The following is a 16,389-nucleotide window of genomic DNA, read 5'->3' as shown; positions in this document are numbered from 1 at the left end:
TTTCTTTTTCATTTTTTTTTCTTTTTCATTTTGTATTGTGATATCTTAAAAAAATCTTAATAAATATCTTATAAAAAAGAGAAGGAAAGGGAAAGAAAACTCAAAGCCAGATTTGCATAAAAATTACAAACTCTAGTTTATATGTAAAGATGTGCACTTAGGAAATAATTACTATCATTTACCTAGCAATACAAGCATCTCACCAAAGTGGGGGCCTGTATGCCTGCTCAGTCTGTCCAGGCACTGAGTGTTGATGGGCAACTTCAAGACTCCTCCTTGCCCTTCTTACGGTTCTTGATCTTTCATCTGGACTTGGATCTGGCAGCCCATCCAACAGAGGACTGTCCTCTGTAAAGCAGGACAGAAGCTACCCTTGCAATCAGAAACACGTCTACTCAGAAGTAAGTCCTATTGAGGTAATTGTGTGTAGGACTTCTACCTGAACAAATAGATTATCTCTACCTCCCCCGCACTACCCTCTTTGATGCATCATGTGTTAGTGCAACAAAAGTAGAACGTGGTTTGCTGAGCCTTGCTTGTTCTCACAGTAAATGGAAGAATTGGACCCCTGGAGTTTATTTGCAACTTTAAAAAAATCACCTGGTTTTCTTTTCCTACATGTTCCAGCTCTTTGATTGCCTTCGTGTACCCAATTTTCATCTGATGCATGTCTTTAGCAATCTAAAAAGAAGAAAAAAAGCAGCAGCAGATTGGAACATTTTATTCATCCCTCCCAATAACCAGCACTTACTGCAAACTAATAAACAAAGTACAGTAGACAGATGCAAAAGAAGGCAGACTCTTGCAGCTTTAACAGTTGTGTACTCAAGGAAATTTCAGCAGGAATAGTAGTTTGCATGACAAGCTGTACCTAGGAAACCCCCCCCCCAACTAATAAGTATTAAAGGTGGACGAACCCTGCCCTCTTTTTCATGTCAGTGCGAAGAATGAGTGTGTTGTGGACAAACATCCATTTAAATTTTGACAGTAGTATAAGAGTAGTATAATGAATGCATAAAGCTAAAACACTAAAACCAATCTGTAACATCAGAATAATACTGTCCTTTTCTGGGTCAGTGTCTGATTTTTAAGATTTTGAAATATGCATTTCATTCTTTGATGTTAAAAAACCGTAATGGTTTTAACAAGTAGCTGTTGTAAGCAAAAGCTGATCATATGTCTGTTTATTTGGAAATCAGATCCCACCAAATTAACTGAGAATGATTATTATATATATGTGCAGGAATGCAGCCTTAATACAACCCGCCCAGACCTTTGACAGGTAATTGCAGTCACTTTGGCATGCTGTGCTATCCCTTTAATCCCATAGGATGGTGAGGCTCTGGGTGGGCTTTGTTTGTTTCTGAAACTGGCAGGAAGATGTGAAGTGAGGCCTGATAAAGAGTGTGGGTGAACTGAACAATACTTTTATTAGAGTTTGGGAGGTCACTGCCCCTCTGGCAGAATGTGATGCCTGCTGCCAAGTTCTGGTTTAAGCAGACACCAGTGTGCTGTGGGAAGTTATTTACATGATGTCAGGCTTCGGGGAATCCGATCCCTCACACGGTAGCAGTCAAGAAGCAGAGAAACAATTAAAAGTTCTTACCACGTAATTCATTAATATTCACAGAGAGAGTTGAAGGAATGCAGTCCTCTTTAAATAATGGCATTGCTCCAAGTAAAGTCCCACCCCTTATGTCTCTCCGCTTCTACCTCACCCCTGCATCAGCTGATCTGGGCTTTCTGCCTCTGAGTTCCCTGTTCTCCTACCCTCAATGCACGCCTGGTCCTGGGAGAGGGGGGTGGGGTCAGGAATGCTTCCCAAAGACACTGAGTTTGCCAGCTGTCTCTCCCCTGGTGTTTCTTCTTCTTGCTGTTCCTCTTCCAATATTTCCCAGCTTCTCCCCTCTGCAGCCTCTGAATTATGCCCTTCTGCAAATCACTGTTCTAAATCTATACTGTCCTCCTCTTCTTGGGAAGGTTCAGGAGAAAAATATGTCCCTGGCACATGATAGCAGACTACAGACACATGCACATACACATACACAGAGAGAAGGTACTCTGATCTCAATGGAAGGAAAAACCACAATATTTACACCTCCATCCTAAATAGATTAATGGCAATAAAGATTCCACTGATTTAAATGAGAACTTACTTCCAAGCTAATTGTTTATAAGTTGCAGCCTCAGCAAGGCAGTGGCAATTACTTACAACTTGCAGCCAGCATCCCTGTGGCTTATGGGGGTGCATGTTGAGGCGGCAGTGAGGTCAGTGTAGAACAAATGCATTGGTGGCAACACTGGGTTGGTTCCCCTGGTGCGCTCTCCCAGCATTGGCCTCAATGTTGCCTTGCCCCCTCTCCTAGTATAATGCAGGGATGCTGGTGATAGGAGGTGAGGTACATGCCACTGCCACACCAACTGTTGCCACCAGCTGCTGCACAGATGTCAGAGTGAACTGAGGCACAAATATTTATCACAGAAAAGATGGCTGGAGATGTCCTCCCTCCTCTCATGTCTTATTGTGTCTCTGCCTCCCAAGGCGTGTGCAGCTGTTGTAGCAGCCCTGGCTACAAGTTCCCCAGGCGAATGGTGCCTCTGGGACTAGCCAGGGCATGCTGGTTGCCAGGAGCTGAGGTGGCCTTGGGGGGGGGGGAGCAAGCAAGAGGGCGAGGGAGCCCAGCCAGCCAGTCAACCAGCCCTTGCTGTTGGGAATGGACAGACAAGTGAGAGGCTGTGCAGGGTTGAAAACCTCTGGTTTATGTGAATGTCAGGGTTTTATGTCTAGTCTTTAAAACAAATACTTTAGATTTGTGTTCTGCGTGTCATTGGTTTGTGTGGCCTTTGAATGCTAAATGGCTGTTGTGACCTTTCTCTAGCCACTGGCAGAGCATATGCCTGCGCTGCCCAGGGCGGGCATGCTCCCAAGGGGGGCGGGGTGTGCCCTCCCATGCGCCATAGTTCAGGGTAGGAGAGGGGCAGGGAAGCTGCTGCTCACTCTCCTCCTGCTCTCCGCAGGAGCTGCTGCGGCCGGGTGTGCCTCACCACGGCTAAGGAGGGCTGCTCTCTGCCTCCGGGTCAGAAGAGCTGCTGCTGCCAGGTGCGAGGTGTGCCGCCCACTCACCTGCCATTTTGTCACCCCCCTCAGTCATGACACCCGAGGCGAACAGCACCCCCCCACACATCCCCCTTCCTACGCCTCTGTCTGTAGCAGGCTCCTTCCTGGACTATGATGACTTGCAGAGCAAAGCAGGCATCTTGCCAGGTGGTGGGAAAGAAGTGCTTACCTTGATCCTAACCAGGGACATATTCTGATAAAAACTTGCTTTGAGAATATCCTAGGCCACACTACAATGAAAATGTGGTCTGCTCCCAACTAGATGTAAACACTAAGCACACCTCAAGCATTTCCCACAAGCAGACCAAAGCAGGTGCACAGGCAGGCAGATATGTGATCTTGATTCTCACAAGCCTGTTACCGTATCAGTTCAACAGAAGCAGACACAAAATGAAATTTATTTGCGCAGCCTTACAATGGAGAATTGTTTGCTTTCTCTTGAGTCTTAGTTTCAAGACCTGGGGAGCAATCCCAACCCCTGGCCAGGATCAGCGTGGCTGACCAAGGTGGTGGAGCCATTTGCTGCTCACACTGGCCAGGGCAGAATGTGTAGGAGACCATTTTGTCCCCCTTTTTTGGCAGCACTAGCTCTAAATTGGGCCCAGCACCAGTAGCTGGATCAACTGGGAAGAGAGGGGGGCTGGATTGCTCTCCTTCCCCCCGTTTAGGCATAGTTTTATATATATCTTTCTTTGGATGAAGTATAGCAACTGAGGTTACTATACTCTACTGAGCTTTCAGTTATTATAATATAAAAACTATGAGAAGTTTGCATTATGGTATTATGAACTTTGCTGACAAAAAAAGAAAGCTTATTCACACAGGTAACTTCAATCCATCCTCAATTCTTATGCAAAATAGAATGCATGATGCTATGTGGTGGGTGCCCAGTCTGCTCCTTCTCTGCCTTGTTTAGCTTGGAACAATGTTATGACAGAAGATGTCTCTTAGGGGATGAGCACACAAAGCCACCCTTCTCTTCTGACCTCAGATGCCCTGATCCCAGGACAAATGTATTAGTTTGGATAAACACTGTGTATTGGATGCAAGCCAGGCTTACACCAGAGTAAACATTAAAAAGGAAACAAAATATGCCTTGCCAAAGGATCAGTACCTGAACATATTATCATGTTTGAACAATTTCAGCAGTTAAAATTATTACTATCATTATTTTTACTGTATTATTATTCCTGAGGAAATTGAAATAAACTTATATTTTCTGCGTTTTCTAGGGACATCACTTACAAAGCACAAAAACTGGTAAACATCTGTCATGGCTAACAGTGCAACAGACAATTTTTCATGTTGGCCTTCCCTTAAATGGAGAAAATGATTTAACAATAAATTAATTACCTGCCCTAAGAGAAGTACCCTCCAGTAGGAAAAGTAGAAGAAAGACTCTTTTCTCTACATTAGTGCGTTTATAAAAAGAAGTAATGCATTAGCAGTTAATTATCTACTGAAGTCGATTCATATCAGAAATTACTTTGTTTGTTTGTTTACCTTGGTAATATATAATTTTGCTAGTCTGTATGGAATGTAAAGCTGTTCTTCTTTGGACAGGCATCCATCCAGTTGATTGTCATGAAAGAGCACTCTAGGAGCACTGGGATGACCTGGGATATGTATATATAAATATAATTCTTGACTATGTAAGACATGAAGCAAAATGAACCAGAAATGCTCATAGCTGAAAACTTCCTCTACCATTATCCAATCACACTCAATATTAACCACTAAACATAAAGAATGCATTATTATGCACTCACCAGCAGAGAGAGGACAAAAGCACTTTACGTAAGGCGAAGTCAGTCAGACCATGCAAAATATGTTAGGAATCCTGACATAGCACAGGAATTACTCAAATTTGGCTAATTCAGGGATGGGGAACCTAGAGGTGCAGCAGATGTTGCTTGCTTACAACCCCCACGGTCTCTGATCATTAGCCATGCTGGGTGGGCTGATGGTTGCTGGATTCCACAACATCTGGAAGGCCACATGGTGACTTATGAAGGCCAAAGGTTCACCAGTCCTGACCTAATGTGTGTAAAGTTAATGTTGGTGGTGAATTCTGACTTAGAGAAGCTTGATACACAAACTCCCCCACACAAGCATAGATACTCCAAGATTTGCCCCTGCGCTTGGTTTGGACCATATTGTATTTATTATTATTTCATAAAATTTATATACCACTTACCATGCAAACAAAAGACCTCTACTAAGCAGTATAGAAAAGGCAATATAAAATGTTCAATTAAAAAATATTTTAAAATGCTAGTAAAAACAAACATTTAAAGCAAGTTGCCTGCTCTTTTAACAGCTCTTTAAAACAATTGTAATTATTAAAATCATGTTAAAACTGCACACTAAAGTCACATAGCTGGGTAGGTGAACCAAAAAGGGTTTTTAGCAGATTATGAAAATAATAGAGTGGAGGTACCCATGTAATGTTAATGGACGGGGGGTTCCAAAGGTTAGTTGTTGTCACACTATAGGATTTTCAAATGCTTGAATGAACATTATGTGGACTTGTAAATGCGCTAGTTCCACAGAGCTAAGCAGGTGGCATTGCTGCCTGCCAGTCAGCCTCTGTTCTTCTTTCAGCGTCTCATTTCCTGCCGCCAACCGCATCCCTTCTTCCCAATTTGCAGCAGGCAAGTCACAGCAGTGGCAGCAAGCTCTTTCCCTGAACTCAGGAGCCCATGGCTTCCTAGGAGATTTAGTTCTCCAGAACTCCTGAATGACTACTGGGGTCACAGACACAAAAATGAGGTGAGTCAAGAGGAGTTTACACTTACCACAAATAGGATATATTTCTAAGGAAACACCCATGTCTCACCGTGGGAATGGTACAATGGAATGTATGTCAGGCAGAATATATGCTTCAGCCTATGCTGTCGAAATACCTTTTTGTGCAGTTTTGTTTCCTTTTGTTTCATTCAGGCATGTTACAAATGAGAGCTTGTTCTTGCTGAAGCTCAGTTTGTTCAACCAAGATTGGCCCTGCCCAATTTCACCTGTAAAAACAAGCCTTGTGTAAGAAGCCGGAAACATTCCTTTTAGGAATTATAACAAATGACAACAAAAGACATGAAAAGAATATTTTTATATGCAACAGCTGCTGCAAGGTTACGGATTGCAAAAAACTGGAAATCAGAAGAAGTACCAACATTGAAAGATTGGCAAAATAATTTTTTTTAAATGATTGAATTAGCAAAAATGACGGCAACAATTAGAATGCAATCTAATCAAAATCTCAAACAGGAATGGAAATGTGTGGAAGAATACATGACCAAAAGATGCTCCATCAAGAATTTATTGATGTGTATAGACTGATGTCACAAAGTTAAGTTAAGCTAAGCTAAACTAAGCAGATATATAAGATTAAATGTTTAATTATTAAGATACAAAATTACAATCTCAATAATAAAGTTACAAAATAATAACAAGGAAGTCGCGCACGGGTGGAGGGAAGACACAGGGCAAGAAATAAGAAATGGATAAATGTTGGTACATAATGAAATGTGAAAATGTGAATTTACGAATATAATATATATTTATCAATATGTAAAGATTTCATATATGTATTGCAACATTAATAATAAATAAATTAAGTGCAAAAAACCCCAAGCCTTGTGTGATTCTGTAGTGAATTGTCACATTATTATTGAATGGAAAGATCCCTTTGGTTTTCAAATCTCCGTTCTTTGGGTTACAGTGTGTTTTGTCTTTGGCTTAAACAGAAAAGGGGGGAAATGCACTCAGACATTTTTGTTTGCAGTTACATTTGAGAATAAGCGTTCCTCTGAAGTTTGAAATGCTCATGATGCATAAACTCTAGTGCTGATGAAGCCAGCGAGGTCACCTGCAGAAGCTGCTGGACCCCAGCTCCCACCAGCCCCACACAGCCGGGCCCACGGTCAGGGATACTGAGAGTTGCACTCCAGCAACATCTGGAGCTCCCCACACTGGCTTCTCCTGCTTAAGGACTTACAACTTTGGAAAGAGTTTAAGGCTGATATACTTGCCAGTGACACTGAGTAGCCATGATAGTTGGGGTCCAGACTGATTGACCCATTGCAACTAAACATGTTCTCAAAACAAGAGAGACCATTGCTGTCCATATGAAGTGCTTCCCACTTGGGCTGCTGCTGACGACAGTCAAAGTCCTGTGCGCTGGTGGAGGAAGAGAAGTGGGGGGGGGAGCGCACTGCCCCAGGCAGCATGATCCTGATGGGGTGCCATCGCAGCTGTCCCCCCCCCATGCTGGGCGCCATGCCTCCGCAGGTGCCGCACCCCACCCCTGCGGGCATCGTACCACAACCTCAGGACACCTGCCAGCCTCGCCCCCGCCTGCTCTCTGCCCCCCCCCCCCCCGGTGCCAGAGCATTAAGCTCTGCCACTGGTCCTGTAACACCATCTCAAAACCACATTAAGGACAGAAGAAAAGCTCAGCTGAACTGGAACAAGATCCACCTATTGCAGCATCCTGTTTTCACAGCAGCCGAATAATAGACACCTCTGGGAAGTCAGCACCTGAGTGCAAGGTCATTCATCCCACTTGTGATTCTCAGCAACTTTCTTTTGTCTGCCCTGAAGCTCCCAAAATTCAGTTTCATTAGATGACCCAGAGTTCGTGGAAGCAAAGCAGCTCCCTCTCCACTTTCTCTACATCCATTGAAGAATGTGGATTCAATGCTGCCTCTGTCTGGTAGCAACATAAATGTACAGTGGAACCTCAGGTTACAGCAGGGATCTGTTCTGTAGGGCCCCCCATAACCCGGAAATGACACATTTTTGTACTCATTATTTGCTTGGAGAACTGCATCACAAAATTGAGAGAAGTGTGCAACAAGGGTTGAACATATTCTTCACATTAGGCCAGGAGGAGGCTAAGTGGAAAAACAAGTACAGTGGTACCTCGGGTTACAAATGCTTCGGGTTACGTGTTTCAGGTTGCGGACCATGGGAAACCCGGAAGTACTGGAAAGGGTTACTTCTGGGTTTCGCCACTCACGCATACGCAGAAGCACCAAATCACGTCACGCGCATGCACGGACACAGCACTGCAGGTTACGAATGCTGTGGGTTGCGGACGTGCCTCTGTCACGGATTCCGCCCACAACCCGAGGTTCCGCTGTAAAGGCCATGGCAAGAGGCACAGTCACTGCATAAATTAATTGTGTCTTACTGTATTAACATTCATATTAGGTTCTCCACATTGCAACCTGGCAACCTTATCTATATGAATGTAGCTCCAAGTTCTTTCATTGCACACAAATGTATCAAATGATGGCATCAATGTACTGTATCTTATTCATAATATGATACAGGGTAACAGCCTAATACTTCACTCTTCCCTGCTGATACTTCATTGGGTTCTGCAGAATGACTTTAATTATGGTCACAGAAGGTTCCCTGTGAGAATCTAAAATAGTTGCCATGACTGGGAAATCTCCATCTAAAGTATTACAGTGGTGCCCCGCAAGACGAATGCCTCGCAAGACGGAAAACATGCTAGACGAAAGAGTTTTCCGTTTTGGAGGTGCTTCGCAAAACGAATCTCCTATGGGCTTGCTTCGCAAGACGAAAATGTCTTGCGAGTTCCTGCGGGTTTTTTTTCCTTCCCCCCTTTTTCTAAGTTGCTAAGCCGCTTATCAGCTGATCCAATAAGCCGCTAAGCCGCTAAAAGCCGCTAATAGCGCTAATAGCGCTAATCCGCTAATCCGTCAATGGGCTTGCTTCGCAAGACGAAAAAACCGCTAGACGAAGAGAATCACAGAATGGATTCTTTTCGTCTTGCGAGGCACCAATGTATGAAGATCTGCATGAATAATGATGAAAAATATGGCTGGATCCAAAGGAGCTTCAGCCAATGGAAGAACACTCTGGATCCAACCCATGCAATCCATGGACTTCAAACATTTCTTGCTCATTTGTGTCAGATGTTAAGGGGCTTAATGTGTACAATACGGAAACAAATGGAGCGATTTTGTTGGTGTCAGGGACAGAATGCTTACCACGTCCAGCTTCCTCAACCATGGCAGTGCTTTTTGCAGCACATGGAGGGTGCATTTGCAGCTCATCCATGTAGTCCATAATACCGCCCGGCAGAGGGATAGATGAGCTGATGGTTGTTTGTGATTTGGGCTCAGCATCACTTCTCAATGACTCCTCTGTCACTTGAGAGCTTGATGGGATCACTGTTTGCACCCAGGCCTCTGGAACAGCATGACATGAGTCATTCATACAGAAACAGGAGCAGGGCTATAAGAGGAAGGCTACAACATAAAGAGAATTACAGTTTGCTAGCATATATAAGCAAGCATGTTTCAGACCGTGGCAATAATAAGATGCAAAGATGGACCTGCCGAAGCTCCCACTTCTACTAATGAAGCCCTAAGGAAGTCAGATTAGCCTCAATCAGAGGCAGGGCCTTTTCAACACTGGCTCCAGCCTGGTGGAACGCTCTGTCTCATGAGACCAGGGCCCTGCAGGGTCTGATTTCTTTCCGCAGGGCCTGTAAGACAGAGTTGTTCCGCCTGGCCTTTGGCTTGGAGCCAATTTGATTCCCTCCCCCTCTTTCTTTTTTCTTTTCCTTTCTCCTCCTGCGATGAGGCTACATTTTAATATTTTAATGTTGTATTTTAATTTTGTTTTTAAGTTGTATTCATTCAACTTATTTTTATTATTGCTTGTTAGCTGCCCTGAGCCCAGCTTTGGCTGGGGAGGGCGGGGTATAAATAAATATTATTATTATTATTATTATTATTATTATTATTATTATTATTATTATTTTCAAAGATTGGCCCCACTGGCTTAAGGCAGGGCTGTGACACCCCACAGCCCCAGGGCCATGCCTGTAGCTGGATCCATGCCTGTTGCTGGGTTTTAAAGTTGCAGGCTTTTCAGTTTTCATTGTGGTGAACACAAAGAGAGCCTGCTGGATCAGGCCAATGGCCCATCTTGGCTGACCAGATGCCCGTGGGAAGCCTGCAAGCAAAGCTCTGCCCACTGCAATGCCCAGCCTTTGATGGGGGCACTGACAGTGTCATCCTCCATGAATTTGTCTGATCAACTTTGAAAGCCACGAGGTTGAAATTATTTGATTCACAGAGCTTAAAACAGAAAATATCTTGCACAAATATATATATTTTTGTATTGAATCTCCCTCCCTCACATTATCTTTCAGTTTATAGACTGACATGTTTTTGCCTGGAACTTCCTCACCTCTTGTTCCACCACCTTTCAGACCCCCAGAAGTTTCCTTTTCCTCAAATCCCTTGCTTCTGCCTGAAACATCTCCCTTGTTGCCTCCCTTTATTCCTTACCCACATCAGAAACAAAATCTATATAAGTGCATCACACAAAATCAGGCTCCGCTAGCCTTCCCTCTTTTTTCCCTCCCTTCCTGTGTTGAAATTTGTCTTTCCAATTGCTCAAGGCTTGAACCTGTATTTTGTTATGTCAGGTAAATGTAAAGGGACCCCTGACAGTTAGGTCCAGTAGTGTACGACTCTGGGGTTGTGGCACTCATCTCGCTTTACTGGCTGAGGGAGGCAGCGTACAGCTTCTGAGTCATGTGGCCAGCATGACTAAGCCGCTTCTGGCGAACCAGAGCAGCGCACGGAAACGCCGTTTACCTTCCCGCCGGAGCGGTACCTATTTATCTACTTGCACTTTGACGGGCTTTCGAACTGCTAGGTTGGCAGGAGCAGGGACCGAGCAACCGGAGCTCACCCCGTCCCAGGAAATTGAACCGCCAACCTTCTGATCAGACACAGGTGGCACTGTGGTCTAAACCACTGAGCCTCTTGGGCTTGCCCATCGAAAGGTAGGCGGTTGGAGTAAGCTTCCGTTGCTCTGTCGAAAGCATACCAGTGTGAGCAGATAAATAGGTATCTGTGGTGAGAAGGTAAATGGGGTTTCTGTGCACTCTGGCTTCCATCAAGGTGTCCTGTTGTGCCAGAAGCAGTTTAGTCAAGCCACAAGACCCAGAAGCTGTCTGTGGACAAACACTGGCTCCCTCAGCCTGAAAGTGAGATGAGTGCTGCAACCCCATAGTCGCCTTGGACTGGACTTAACTGCCCAGGAGTCCTTTACCTCCTTTACCTTTACATGAAGGTAGTGGCTAAGTGCTTTGTGAACCAAAGGCAAAAAAAAAAGTGCCTTTCAGTATGTGCAGAGATCCTTTGTCTTACCTCCGAGCTCAGTTTTGCAGTTTGCTATCATATTATAATAAAGATAATGCAAATCCCTTGTGCATTCCTTATCCAGCCTCCTGGATTTGTGCAGAGGGAACACATATATGCTCCTGAAGTAAGTACCATTTGCTCATTCTATAATATACAACAGCTATATGAACTGCAAGTTCCAAACCTGCCACAACAATTTTATTATTTCAGGATTTGTACCCTACCTCCCCTTCCCCACAAAAAGAATTCTCAAGGCAGCTTCTCCTATTATTATATTATTTATCATATTATTTTTGCTTAGAGCACGGGTGGGCAACTGATGCGTGCACTCAACCTCATGTATGTGGCCCCAATCCATCCTAATGTTCCCCCATTCTTCCATCCCCTCACAGTTTCTTTCTTCCTGTTCATTTTCTCCTCATTTTTTCCTGGCTTTTTTTGCGTTGTTTCCCCTTTGTAACTTCAGAACAATTGGAAGGGGAGCTATTTTATCAGATAAAGATATATTTATGTTTAAGAATTGTATGGCTATACAACACTAACAAAAGGCTCTGTTGTTCTAATCAGATGATCAAGTCATGAGGCCAGCCATGTCTCTTGCAGTTCATGTCATGGCAGGATTCTTAACTATATGACTTGGTAACATTATGATTATCTTGCTTCTTGAAGGAAATATTCCGGGTTTTGCCCCTCTGCACAGATTTTCATATGTGGAATGCATGCATAAACCCAAATTAGTTCATAATCCAAATCATACTTCCCCTATTTTGGCTCAAATCCCTTTGGGAGAAACCCACTTGGGTTATCTAATAGAAAAACAGGCATTCTACACACAAAGCATCTATTATAATCAGAGTTCATATGCCCCAAAGATTTTTAGATGACAGTAGAAAAAAAATTCATAGGTTTGGAATTTGATGTAGCTCATAATGTAACCACATCCCTTTCAAGTGAGACTGAACAATTTGTAGAAATTGATGTTCTCAGCTTGGGAATTAAAGATGTGTGATTTCTGACTTTCATGCTCCCTATTCCAATATCCCCATTAAAAGCAGAAGCCTACCGAATGTCTCTTACAAGAAACTATTAACTAAATTTTGAAAGATGTACATTTTCAAATACTAAACTTACAAAATGAAAATGATATAATAATAATTGAAATCAATGGAACTAACATGATTATGTTCATTAACTTCAATGGATCTGAGTAAAACTCAATGTAACATTGCCCTTCAAATGGTACTTGCAGTGGTAAAGTCTCATTGCAAACAGGAAAGGAATGGGAGAGTGAGAAACATACCCAGGACAGAAGGGGGCCTGAAAGCTAAAGAGAGAAGGGCAAGAAAGGAAGAGGCAAATGAGAGAGAAATTAGCCAAGAAGAAAAGGTGTGGGGGGAGTGGGGGGAGGAAGAGATGAGTGAGGATGGGGTGGGGGGAGAGATGGGCCAGAGAGGATAAGAAGGTAATAAATGGAATACATGTTGAGAGAAGGAAACAGAAGGTGGGGTGAAGAGAAGAAGGTGTGCATCAGTGCATATGAGAGAGAACAATCTGAGTACAGATGAGAGAAAAAGAGAAACTCCCGTGGCTCACTGAGTAAGCACCTAGATGGTATGAAAGATTGTTTAGGAGTTTATCAGCCAAAACACTGCCTGCAGATTATTCTAAAGTTAAATCCATAGTGAAGTTTTGGCAATGAGGGAGATATCACAGGATTGCACCACTGCCCCCAAATAGATTCAGGCATGCAGCAACTATACTCCCTTGTTATCTTTCTCATGAAGCTCTCAAAACACTTACTAGATTCACATGGGAGGACTTTAGACGGAGATAATTTGCTGCCATGATTTATTGTTGCTAGAAGCCAAAATTGCTCTTAATACTGTCACAGCATAAAACTGTCTAACCTTTCAGTCACCAAATATACCATGGAAATAATGGCTTGCCTTGTTACTACAGGAATGCAAGAGATCTATAGCTTCCCTTCTCCATAAATCTAATCCTCATACTAGGCTCAGTACTAGTTTCTAGCTTCAAATTGTGAAGTTCATTCACAAATGTTGTGTAACCATGAACCATTACATTTCCTGGCCTGCTCCACTCCCATCTCCTTGTTGCTGCTCATCTCCAGCAGTCTGGGGGCTGCAGCCTCCACAGATTCCCCTCCACATTCTGCTGCCTCCCAGGAATAGAGGCTCCCATCACTAACTCCTGAAAACAACCCTCATTCCAGGACCAAACCATACATAGAAAGTGTGCTGAAAGCACATGACTTTGCCCAAAGAATTCTGGGAACTGTAGTTCACCCCACATAGAATTTCAGTTCTCAGCATCCTTAACAAGCTAAATCAGAGGGCCTAGCTGGAGAGAGAAATTTCAATGTGCGAATCGCACAGGTGGCATGGTTAATTGGGCAGTATGTAAATGCTATAGATGAATGAATGTAGTGAGCTCCCCCTGTATTGCTTCATGCCCTCAGTTTTTGAACTCTCTCTCTCTCTCTCTCTCTCTCTCTCTCTCTCTCTCTGTGTGTGTGTGTGTATGTGTGTTTTATGTACATTAAGGAGGGATCCCTAAATTCATCAAAGAGCCATAACATAATTTATTTGCTTATTCTTTCCACACAATCACAAGCATTGTAAACGGCAAAGCTTATTTGCATTGAGGCCATCGGTTGTGATCCTATGCATGTTTGTTTAGTGGTAATTCTGTTGAACTCAGTGTCTGTTGTTTTCCAAGAAGGTATGTTTATGACCATGATATAACAGTTTCTTGCTGTCTTCGGGTTTCACAATTTCCTAACAGTCATTTTGTAACTTTGCAACTATGAGGTTTGGAAAGACACTGGGTTAATTCGTACCTGTTTTGTTTTGGCTTTCTGTAGCAGGGAAGACAGAATTTCTTTTTTTCTTTGAGAGCCAAGACCGTGAAGACATGGGGATATGTTCTTGAGATGTAAGGTACATGCCTGAACAGAAATAAAATACCCGTATCATTTTTACAACCATTCATTCATTTGGATCTCTGTTTATCATAATGGCCATTTGAATGAGAAACAATAATCCAGACCTAGCTAGTTAGCTTGACTGAGACATACATGTTACTTATAATCTGTTTTGCAGTTAATACAGAATAAACAGATTAATGAGCTGCACATCAGCTTGATGTCTGAAAGGTTAACCCAGATATTAAATATCCAGAGTCTGTTAGACCCTGAGCAGTTTCTGCATTCTGACATAACGCAACACCTTTCTGCCAAGAGAGCCAAGGCAGTTTACAATGTTAAAAATACTGACACAAACAAACAGTACAAAATATGTAATGGTGCATGTTGGACTTCTTGGGTTGCTCTGGTGGAAGAGACAGCCAAGAAAACTCAGTGGATGCCACAGACACAAAGGGGGGGGGCTCCATAGTCCTGCCCCCACCATGCTGACCACTCCATTCAAGCCTCCTTTCAGGAGAGCTGAGAGGAGACAGACTCCCTGCCAGGTTCCTGCTGTGTGAAATGCCGGCCTTGGTCTTTGCTCTTGCTAAGGCGGCCTGTTTCTTGCTGTTGCATTCCTGCCTCAGTTTTGCAGAGGAGGAGATGGAGCAAATTCCATCAACACAGATGGCTTGTGGAGGCAGGAAGAAGCTATCCCTCCATGTGGCATGTATGTATGAATGTATGTATTTTTATTTATTTCATGGCAATTATATACAGCTTGATTGTAATAACATCTCAAAGTGGATTATGAAAATATGAAAGTATGGTTTGGTTTTGAAAAAAATTGATATAAACTAAATCTAGAGGTTTAGAGTAGGATTAAATTCAGATGGAGGCAAAACAGGGTATGTTCCAGGCAGAGCAGAACAACCAGCCAAGATGAGGCATGCCAACAACATGGCTGGGGAGCGGCAGAAAGTTCAGGGACATTCCCACAGACGGAGCAAGCCAACGAGAGGCAAAGGTTTGAGGCTGGTTTGAGGATAGGACTTGCAACAGGCTGAGCACGGCCTCTGCTTGTTTCCAACTGCCTAGTCCCTGGCAGAGGGACCTGCTTGGATGCTGAAGGTCCCAGGTTCAATCCCTGGTGTCTCCAGGCAGGGCGGGGAATTATCCCTTGTCTAAAACCCTGGAGAGCAGCTGCAAGTCAGTGCAGACTGAGCTAGATGAACCAGTGTCCTGACTTGGTATGAAGTCGGCTTCCTATGTTCCTGTGACCAGTGAAGTCAGGGGGAAACCAAATGAGCTTTCAGGTGTGCTCACTAGAGCAGGTGAGTGTGAGGGAGAAGAGGGGACCTCAGTTTGCAAAATGCACACAGTGTGCCCAATGTGCCTCTAGCAACCTGCCAGGACAGACAATGATGATATAACATAACTACTTAGTTTGTACAGCTCTATAGGCAGGTGCAATGTTATTTCTGTACTGCCTGCCCTAGACTTCCCCTCTAGCATCTTGTAAATCATTAGTCCTCCTTCCTTCCCCAGTTTTCAGCCACTCCTTGGCACTGAGCCTCATTTCCCTGTCCCACTGACTGTACAAACCTGTAACACAGGCTCACCTCTGCCAGACCTTGATCTGTACATATGATCCTTTTAAAAAAATAAATAAAATTTTATTAATAGTGGGGAAGACACTTAACTGAATATTAAAAACACAATGCAGCATTAAACATTAAAAACTTCCCTAAACAGGGCTGCCTTTAGATGGTTTTTAAAAGTAAGACAGTTGCTTATTGCCTTGACATCTGATGGAAGGGTGTGTGTGCCTGCTGATCAAATTGTTGAATTCCCCCCCTCCCCTGTTTTGTATCCTCATTGTCTAACCAGCATCCTATGCATAAGACAAACCTCTTTACCTTGGCCTTTAACAGCAGAGGTATTTCTTTCAGACCTGCTTTTATTCTCCATTTAAAATGCATTTTAAAAATTTTGTATTAAACATTGGTTTTACCTAATTTTAATTAAATTGTACCATTGCTTTGCTGTAACCTGGACTGGGACCTTTTGGTAAAGGGTGGAAACCAATTAAACAGGCTTTTAGGAGAGATTCAAACACACAATACAGGGTCCAGTAAAAGCCTGGACAA

The 16,389-nt window shown here is 43.4% G+C and overlaps 1 protein-coding gene across 2 annotated transcripts in view; it reads right to left on the bottom strand.

Moving 5' to 3' along the window:
• LOC309542705 (uncharacterized protein) overlaps positions 1 to 16,389 on the bottom strand; it is a 35,002-nt gene that overhangs the window by 11,935 nt on the left and 6,678 nt on the right. Inside the window, exons 2-6 of one of the 2 annotated variants that reach the window (XM_082241619.1) lie at positions 14,174 to 14,281; positions 9,139 to 9,339; positions 6,025 to 6,135; positions 4,622 to 4,734; positions 601 to 681 (exon numbers count right to left, since the gene is read on the bottom strand). In XM_082241619.1, the coding sequence (XP_082097745.1) occupies positions 601 to 681; positions 4,622 to 4,734; positions 6,025 to 6,135; positions 9,139 to 9,339; positions 14,174 to 14,281 (614 nt within the window). Of the gene's footprint in view, positions 1 to 600; positions 682 to 4,621; positions 4,735 to 6,024; positions 6,136 to 9,138; positions 9,400 to 14,173; positions 14,282 to 16,389 lie in introns of those variants that run through there. The other variant, XM_082241620.1, reaches the window with a different exon arrangement.

Source organism: Podarcis vaucheri (genome assembly GCF_965113315.1).
Source record: "Podarcis vaucheri genome assembly, chromosome: 11".
Lineage (NCBI taxonomy): Eukaryota > Metazoa > Chordata > Lepidosauria > Squamata > Lacertidae > Podarcis > Podarcis vaucheri.
This window is presented reverse-complemented; position numbering and strand designations above follow the sequence as displayed.